The 9,871-nt window shown below is 45.2% G+C and overlaps 1 protein-coding gene across 1 annotated transcript; it reads left to right on the top strand.

The window, feature by feature from the left end:
• The first annotated feature begins 3,465 nt into the window (after window positions 1-3,465).
• LOC122551850 (G-protein coupled bile acid receptor 1-like) lies at window positions 3,466-5,233 on the top strand. Its single transcript, XM_043694378.1, has one exon. It carries the CDS (start codon window positions 4,026-4,028, stop codon window positions 4,980-4,982), a length of 957 nt encoding a protein of 318 aa, XP_043550313.1. The 5' UTR covers window positions 3,466-4,025; the 3' UTR covers window positions 4,983-5,233.
• Window positions 5,234-9,871: the final 4,638 nt, after the last annotated feature.

Consider the following 9,871-nt stretch of genomic DNA (forward strand, 5'->3'; position numbering starts at 1 on the left):
TACAGCAGGATATAGAGAGGCTGCAGAGCTGGGCAGAAAGGTGGCAAATGGAGTTCAATGTAGGTAAGTGTGAGGTGATTCACTTTGGTAAGAGTAATAAAAAGATGGGGTACTGGGCTAATGGTCGGATACTTGGTAGTGTGGATGAGCAGAGGGATCTTGGTGTCCATGTACACAGATCTCTGAAAGTTGCCACCCAGGTAAATAGTGCGGTGAGGAAGGCATATGGCGTACTGGCTTTTATTGGTAGTGGAATTGAGTTCCGGAGTCCTGGGGTCATGTTGCAGTTGTATAAGACTCTGGTGCGGCCGCATCTGGAATATTGTGTGCAGTTTTGGTTGCCATACTATAGGAAGGATGTGGAGGCACTGGAACGGGTGCAGAGGAGGTTTACCAGGATGTTGCCTGGTATGGAAGGAAGATCGTATGAGGATAGACTGAGACACTTGGGGCTGTTTTCATTAGAGAAAAGAAGTTTTAGGGGTGACTTGATTGAGGTGTACAAGATGATTAGGGGGTTAGATAGGGTTGACAGTGTGAACCTTTTCCCGCGTATGGAGTCGGGTATTACAAGGGGGCATAGCTTTAAATTAAGGGGGGGTAGATATAGGACTGAAGTTAGGGGTAGGTTCTTCACTCAGCGAGTTGTAAGTTCATGGAATGCCCTGCCAGTAGCAGTGGTGGACTCTCCCTCTTTATGGGCATTTAAGTGGGCATTGGATAGGTATATGGAGGATAGTGGGTTAGTATAGGTTAGGTGGGCTTGGATCGGCGCAACATCGAGGGCCAAAGGGCCTGTACTGCGCTGTATTGTTCTATGTTCTATGATCTTAAACCTATGCCCTCTGGTTCTGGACTCCTCCACCCCAGGAAAATAGACCTTGTCAATTTACCCTATCTATGCCCCTCATTATTTTAGAAACCTCTGTAAGGTCACCCTTCAGCCTCCGACGCTCCAGGGAAAACAGTCCCCGCCTGCTCAGCCTCTCCCTGTAGCTCAAACCCTCCAACCCTGGCAACACCCTTGTAAATCCTTTCTGAACCCTTTCTATTTTCAATACATCCTTCTTGCTATTGATTTAATTTCATTCCTTGCTAACAAGGCAACCTTGCTTCATCTGCCTATCTGCCTGTCCTTTTTGATAGGATGTGTATCTTTGGATATTTAGTTCCTAGCCCTGATCCCAGCGCAGCCATGTCTCTGCGATACCCTCACCATTGTACCTGCCGATTTCAATCAGTGCTTCAAACTCATTTACCCTGTTTCGGATGTTGCGTGCATTTCAGTGCAACACCCTCAGCCCTGTGTCAACTCCCCTCCCTTGTCATAGTGGTCCCCTTACCTTCTGTGCCTGAAGTTAGATTCCTGACCCTTTCTGTCCTGTCTGCCCTATTACTTGTTCTGACATAGTGACATCTTAATAATGTCATCGGACTAGTAATCAGAGGCCTCGGGCGAATGGCCTGGGGACATGAATTCAAGAGGCGGCCTTTTGGTCCATCGTGTCCACACTGACTCTCTGAATAGTCTTAGTGCTGTTCTCTTGCCTTTCCCACATTCAAATAGTCATCCTGTGCTCTCTTGAATGCCTAAGTTGAACTTGCCTGTGTCATTCTTGATAGTGCATTTCTGACCTGAATACTCAGTGTGAGCATTTGTTTTTTTTTACAAATTAATTTGGCAAATCAGATATTTCAGAATCTAAAGGGTTAACTTTCTGAACATTGAGAAATATCTGACAATCCACTTCCGCAGACTAAAATAACTACTAATGTTTGATCTACTAAAGTCTTGCATTTTGTTCCTTTAGTGTCTGATTGCTTGGTTCTCCTCGGAGTAGTTAGTTGGACATTAGTAAAGTTGCACATTGGTATTTAAAGTTTCTACCCTCTGCTATTTGTCCTGTTGATGGTCTACCTGCTAGCTTCATGATTTGGACGTGCTGGTGTTGGACTGGGATGTACAAAGTTACAAATCACACAACACCAGGTTATATTCCAATAGGATTAATTGGAAGCACTAGCTTTCAGAGCGCTGTTCCTTCATCAAGCGGTTGTGACAGGAGTGGATGAGTGATGAAGGAGTGAACTATAACCTGGTGTTGTGTGATTTATAACTTTGTTGACTTCAGGAAGCTCATTGGTTTAACTGTTTTTGTTCCTGCTGACTGTGGGCTCACTCCTGCTGAATGTCCTTCAGGAGACCACATCGAAACTCGACCCATTGCTTAGAGACTGAACGATGAATCTGACCCAGCCAATTGGCACCCTATCAACATCCTCTCAATTATTGCAATGAAAGTGATGGAAAATGTCAACAATGGGGTGAGGTCATTCTGAATGGGAAACTGAGTCAATTCTTATTCAAATCTGAATAATTCTGGATGTGAATTAATCTGTACCCGAGTAGTTCCAAATGTGAATGTGAATCATTTACAGTCTACATCATTAGGAGTGGATGGGGGGGATAAATATTGTCTTGTGGCTGGAGTTACATCAGGCCCAAAGGAGGAGTGTTGAGCTCATCAAGAATCTATCAGTTTACCCTGAGGACATCACTCATTAGCAGTTATCCCTCTGTCGCAGGGTAATGAAAGGGTGCTGTTTGATGGGGCTGGATGTCCTCACCTCTGCACTAATCTGTTACACTCCTTCAGTACGATAGTGGCTCTAGGTGCATTTTATATAGAATAACAGATATCCGCAGTCAGTTACAGACTGGAATCTAATCAAGAATTTTGGGGCGGTTCATATATAGAAAAACATACCCAGGAGTGAGTTACAGACTGGAATTTAATCAAGTGGTGGTGTGTACAATAACGGATTCCCAAGAATGAGTTAAATACTGGAATCTAATCGAAGGGTTCAGGGTGGTTTGTATATAGAATAACAGACATCTGGGATTGAGTCACAGACTGGAATCTAATTGAGGGGTTCAGGGTGGTTTATATAGAGACCAACAGGTACCTGGGAATGAGTTACAGGTTGGAATCTAATTGAGGAGCTCAGGGCTGTATGTTTCATGATGTACATATTGTTGATCTTTAAAATTGTGACCTAGAACCTCGTGAATATAAATCATGGAATAATTGGAATTTTTTATATGGTAGTTTATATTTGGAATAATTTATGTATGCTGAAAGGGCAGTCAGGACATTTGGCACTGCAGCGTTTCATACGAATGAATGTTCCTGAGTAACCCTAAGTCTTGTTGAAATGCCTGCGCGCACGGATAAAGAGGCCAGAAGTCAATGATGATGTGGGGTTGGAGGGATTGGATGGTAGGAGGCGGAGACTGTAGAAGAGAGGAGAAGGGCAGAGGGACTTTAAGGCATAGTGATTGGATGATGAATCGATTAGTTCTCCATCAGAAGCTGACAGTTCAACATTTGATAAAGTCACATATACGTAAGAGAACATTTCGGGCTATTTTAAGCAACCACTGATACTCAGCATTGAGCTTGTTCAGTCGTGAGAGAGTCGCAGGTTTTAGTCATGAACTTAGACTGTGACTGAAACTGAATTCTGTTCCTGTTCCATGGAAGACTGATACATTTAGTTGTAACATTCTGGAGAGCTTCAGGAAATACGAACACGTCTCCATAAGACACAACCCTTTGGACAGGAAAGGACATTTTATCCAGAGAAACTCCGGCAATTAAACTAGGATCAAATGTTCCATTAGATCTATTGGAATGATTTAAATCGAAGTTTCCTCTCCACTTTACAGCAAACAAGGATCAGGACTGCCTTCAATCTCAACCCAGTGCAGAAAGTGACCTCTGGTGGATCGCAGCTTTTAAGCAGTTACTCTGCCATTGGAAGGGGAAACTCATAGGAACAAGTCTCTTGGAGGATAGATGGTGAGTGGGCTCAGACGTGTTCTTCAAAGACGTTAATCCCACTCAATGCCCTCTTGATAACTCTCCGGTATGTCAGCCTCTGAAATTTGAATTGCTCTCAAACTAGTCTTGGGATTTGATGGGATTTCTTTGCACCTGAAGGTAGAGCCCAGGGTGTGTGATATGAATGAGAGCTTGGATGAAGAATGCTTCAACATCTCAAATCCAGACACATGCCTTGCTTCCCAGATGGCCCTGATCACCTTGATCGCGGCTCCTCTCTCCAGCATCATCATCGTAGGAAACCTGGTCATCATGGTGGGGATCATCGGCAACAAGAGCCTTCACAACCCCACTAACTACTACTTCCTGAGCTTGCTGCTGGCTGGCCTAGCCACTGGCATCATCCTGCCTTCCATCCCCATGATGAACTTCAAGAGTGAGTTTGCCTTCCAAATCTGCTTCTTCTTTCATCTCTTCCCAAACTTCATCTTCCTCGCCTTCCTCTCCAACCTGCTGGTGGTTCACTATGACAGGTACGTCTGCATCATCTCTCCTTTCCAGTATGCTGTTTCCTGGATTCACAAGTATGTCCCCATAGTCATATTCACTGCCTGGCTCCTGCCCTTGCTGTTTGCCTCGTTGCCCCTTTTTGGCTGGAACAACTGGAGCCCTGGTGCCCCGCTTTGCTATTTCAAATGGATTTTCCTCCCTGCCTACATCTACCTCGAGATGTACGGCCTGCTTATCCCATCCATCTTAGCCATCACAGCAATGACGAGCCAAGTCCTCCACGTGGCACGAAAGCAAATGAAAGCAATTAAGAAGATGCATCGAGCAGTCCACAGTGACTCAGCTTCTCTTGAGAAACAACTGGACTTTAAATACACCAAGTGCGTTATGATGCTGTTTATAACCTTCCTGGTTTGCTGGGTCCCTTACATTGTTTTCATCCACGTCTCGTTCTTTGTGAAAAACAGTGGTTCGAGGACGCGCATCATCCTGTCCTGTTTAGGAACCAGCAGTGCTGCTTTTGTCCCCTTCATCCTAGTCTTCAGCAACAAGGAATACTTCAAACTGTGGCGAAATGTTTTCCGAAGAGTTTGCCAAATGCGCGGCAATGACGCTAGTGTCAACTGAATTTTTGTTATCTGCTACTTATTTCCGAGGTAAATGTAGGGGAATGGGTCTGGGTGGGTTGCTCTTCGGAGGGTCGGTGTAGAGATGTACAGCACAGAAACAGACCCTTCGGTCCAACTCGTCCATGCTGACCGGATATCCTAATTCAACCTTGTCCATTCAGTCTCCCGAGTCTACACCACCATTCATTGAGATCACAGCTGATCATAGAGTCATCGAGATGTACAGCATGGAAACAGGCCTTTCAGTCCAACCCGTCCATACCAACCAGATATCCCAACCCAATCTAGTCCCACCTGTCAGCACCTGGCCCATATCCCTCCAAACTCTTCCTATTCATATACCCATCCAAGTGCCTTTTAAATTTGCAATTGTACTAGCCTACACCACATCCTCAGGCAGCTCATTCCATACACGTACCACCTTCTGCGTGAAAAGTTTACCCCTTACATCCCTTTTATATCTCTCCCCTCTCAACCTAAACCTATGCCCTCTAGTTCTGGACTCTCACCCCAGGGAAAAGACTTTGTCTATTTATTCTATCCATGCCCCTCATAATTTTGTAAACCTCTATAAGGTTACCCCTCAGCCTCCGGCGCTCCAGGGAAAACAACCCCAGCCTGTTCAGCCTCTCCAGTCTGCACTCCAAGGTCTCTTTGTTCAGCAACAGTCCCTAGGACCTTACCATTAAGTGTATAAGTCCTGCTAAGATTTGCTTTCCCAAAATGCAGCACCTCGCAATTATCTGAATTAAACTCCATCTGCCACTTCTCGGCCCATTGGCCCATCTGGTCATGATCCTGGTAATCCTCAACTCCACTTTCCTGCCTTTGCCCCTAACCCTCCATTTTCTTCTTAGTTAAACATCCGTCTCTCTCAGCCTTGAGTATCCTGAATGACCCAGCCTCGATAGCCCTATGTGGGAAAGGATTCCAAGAATTCACCCCCCTCTGAGAGAAGAAATTCCTCCTCATCTCTGTCTCAAATGGGTGACCCTTTACTCTGAGATGCTGCCCTCTGGTCCTAGACTCTCCCACACGGGGAAACAGCCTCTCTGCATCTATGATTTGGAGATGCCGGTGTTGGACTGGGGTGTACAAAGTTAATTCCTGAAGAAGGGCCTGTGCCCGAAACGTCGAATCTCCTGTTCCCTGGATGCTGCCTGACCTGCTGTGCTGTTCCAGCAATAAAGTTTCAACTTTGATCTCCAGCATCTGCAGACCTCACTTTCTCCTGTACAAAGTTAAAAATCACACAACACCAGGTTCTAGTCCAACAGATTTAATTGGAAGCACACCTAGCTTTCGGAGCGACGCTGATGAAGGAGCGTCGCTCCGAAAGCTAGTGTGCTTCCAATTAAACCTGTTGGACTATAACCCTGGTGTTGTGTGATTTTTAACTCTCTACATCTAGTCTGTCTTGTCTCTTAAAAATCTTGTATGATTCAATAAGGTCACCTCTCATTCTGCCAAACTCCGATAAGTACAGACCCAATCTACTTAACGTCTCCTCATGAGCAGTCCCTCCATGCCTGGTGTCAGCTGAGTAAACCTTCTCTGGACTGCCTCTAATGCCAGTCTATCTTAGGTAAGGGGTCTAAAGTTGTTCACAGTCTTCCAGCTGTGGTCTGACTGGAGCTTTGTATACTTTGAGCTTTGAGAGAAAGGCCAACATGACATTTGCCTTCCCCATATTCCACTGAACTCAGATACAAGGTTCTTGTAATTCATGGAGAGAGACTCCCAAATGTCTTTGTCCTGTAGCTTTCTGTAGTCTTGTCCCATTTAAATGTCCAGTTCCATTATTCTTACTGTCAAAGTACATGGTTTCACATTTCCCCACATTATCTTCCATCTGCTAAGTTTTTGTCCACTCACTTAAGCTGCCTACACCCCTCTGCCATCTCGTTGCATCATCCTCACCACTTGGGAGAAAGTGAGGACTGCAGATGCTGGAGATTAGAGTCAAAAAGTGTGGCACTGGAAAAGCACAGCCAGTCAGGCAGCATCTGAGGAGCAGGAGAGTCGATGTTTCGAGCATAAACTCTTCATCAGGAATGCCTCGAAAAGCTTGTGCTCAAAACATCAACTCTCCTGTTCATCGGATGCTGGCTGGAGTAACGCACTGGCTGTGCTTTTCCAGCACCACACTTTTTAACTCATCCTCACCGTTTGCCTGTTAACTGTGTTTCTCTCTCTCTCTCTCTCCCTCTCTCCCTCTCTCCCTCCCTCCCTCCCTCCCTCCCTCTCCACCAATGCTGCCAAACTTGCTGAGTCACTCCAGCATTTTCTGTTTTTAATTTCAGCATCAGAGTATTTTGCTTTTCTATTTATTAGATATTTGGGCTATGTCATGGTCAATATTTCTTCCTCCATCATCACCAATACAACAGACACCCTGGTCTTTATCACAATTGCTGCATACTGTGCACAAGCTGACTGATACGTTTCATACTTTGTTGGGTCTGAGTGCTTAGGTGTAGCTGTCTCAAGGGCTACCACCCACAGAAGCTGTGAGTATATCATTGAGGTCAATCCTTCTACTTCAACAATATACCCTATTGGTGCATGAAATAGTTTTCAAATTCAGAGATAAATTTCTAATGTATTGGAGACAGTTCAGACAAGGTTCACCAGATTAATACCTGGAATAAGTGGTATGCTTTAGAGGGAGTGTTGGACTGGCTGGGCTGGGGTTTAGATAAGTTTGAGGTGACTTGATTAAAACAGGGAAGATGCTGAGGGATCTTGACAGGGTGGCTGTGCAGAGGATGCTCCCACTTGTATGTTGAGTGTGTTCATCTGCAGCCCCTTTTTGTGTTTTGAAGGGGCTGCTGCTAAAATTTTGGTTGCACTTGAGCCCCACGTTCCTGATCTCCAGGCACCTGCTGTGGGGAGGTGTGGAAACGTCAGTGGGCCTTCACGTGGGCTCTCCTGCTGGCTCTGCCCAGAATGGCCATTAACAGGTCCAGGCAGTGGGCTGAGGGAGGGTCTCATTAGTTTAGATTAGATTATATTACAGTGTGGAAACAGGCCCTTCGGCCCAACAAGTCCACACCGACCTGCCGAAGCGAAACCCACCCATACCCCCACATTTAAATTGAACCCGGGTCTCTGGCGCTGTGAGGCAGCAGTGCTAACCACTGTGCCACCGTGCCGTCATTGTTCCTGACTGCCCCTCTTTCGGGGTTACGTCAGTGCGGGTGCCTCTGGAGAGGGAGCACGCGGTGCTCTCTGGTATGGCTGAGGCTTTTCGTGACCAATGGGTACCAGGGCACTGGAGTGCTTCACAAACCTGAGCTATAAGATTTTGATTTAGTAAATCTTTTTATTTCTGCAGTATAAATTTCCATTTAGCCTTTTGAGTTGTTTGTTTTTGGGTTGGTGCCCCAGGGCTGTCTTATTTTCCCTTTGTTTAAATTTTTGACCCATTGGAAGAGCCCTGGGGGCTGTTATTTTATCAAAAAATACTTATTCCATATTTTAGTACATTGTTGTCCCTACTCCAAGCAGTGGTTGGTGGGGGCAGAGTTGAGAAAAGCCAGTTTTTATTTATTTGTTGCTTTTCTTTGTCCAAAGTCACTGAAGTTTAATTTTGGATCAGATGATGGGGAATCTCTTACTTCTCTGTCTGAAAAGTCATGATTTGGAGGCACTGGTGTTGGACTGCGGTGTACAAAGTTAAAAATCACACAACACCAGGTTATAGTCCAACAGCTTTATTTGGAAGCACTAGCTTTCAGAGCGCCGTGGAGGGGAGGGGCGCGTGGGCAGGGAGGCAGGGAGCAGTATGAGTGTCTGTGAGACAGTGTGTGTATATGTGAGAGTGTAAAGGGGTATAAGCCTGTGAGAAGCTGCGTGTGTGGGAGTGTATGTTGAACATATGAGAGAGGATCTGCATGAGTGTATGGGTCTATAGGACTTTACACTCTCACTCATTCTCATACACATACGCTCTCTCACAGACACTCATACCCCTCCCACTGCATGTGCGCACACACACAGACATACACAGACACACAAGTTGGTGGGGTGAATTTGTACTTGCAGAATTACATTTTATTTTGCTCAAAAACTGCATGAATCTGTGTAAGATTCTGTAAATCCTTTTTTTAGATTAGAATCAATCTGAACACTGGGGCACAGCCAGCCTCACACAGGGCAGCTCATACCTTCAATGCATTATCTGGGCCAACATGACACCTATTGTTAAAGTTCCCTTGAGAATGTAACTTTAAGAAAGTTTTGTGATTTACATATGAAAGAACTGAAACCAACATGGTCATTCTCAAAGATGAGAGATTTAACAAACAATCTGGATCTTTTGCAATATATAATTTCAGTTACATCACACTGTAAACTTTTGCTATAAATTCTGTGTCTTATGATCTTATACTCGACAATCACCTGATGAAGGAGCAGCGCTCTGAAAGCTAGTGCTTCCAAAGAAACCTGTTGGACTATAACCTGGTGTTTAGATTCTAACTCTGTTTGAAAAGGGTAGAGTTGCGAGTGTATTGCTGGAAAAGAACAGCAGGTCAAGCAGCATCCGAGGAGCAGGAGAATAGAAGTTTCGGGCATAAACTCTTCATCAGGAATGGGCTTATGAAAAGGGTAGAGTGAGCTTTGCTCTGGGCCTAACCTGGTGCTGTCCTCATCCCAGGATGGCGAGTGTTGTGTGGAGGGTGGTGGTGCTGAGCTTGACCTTTTTGTTTTAAAGAGTGGAGAAGATGTTTCCCTTAGAACATAGAACATAGAAAATAGAACAATACAGCACTAAACAGGCCCTTCGGCCCATGATGTTGTGCCGAACATTTGTCCTAGCTTAAGCACCCATCCATGTACCTATCCAATTGCCGCTTAAAGATCACCAAAGATTCTGACTCTTCC

This window comes from Chiloscyllium plagiosum, chromosome 7 (assembly GCF_004010195.1).
Source record: "Chiloscyllium plagiosum isolate BGI_BamShark_2017 chromosome 7, ASM401019v2, whole genome shotgun sequence".
Taxonomy (NCBI): Eukaryota; Metazoa; Chordata; class Chondrichthyes; order Orectolobiformes; family Hemiscylliidae; genus Chiloscyllium; species Chiloscyllium plagiosum.

Bases quoted from the DNA above. Each gene is read 5' to 3' on its own strand.
- LOC122551850 (XM_043694378.1), top strand. From the start codon at position 4,026: ATGAATGAGAGCTTGGATGAAGAATGCTTCAACATCTCAAATCCAGAC.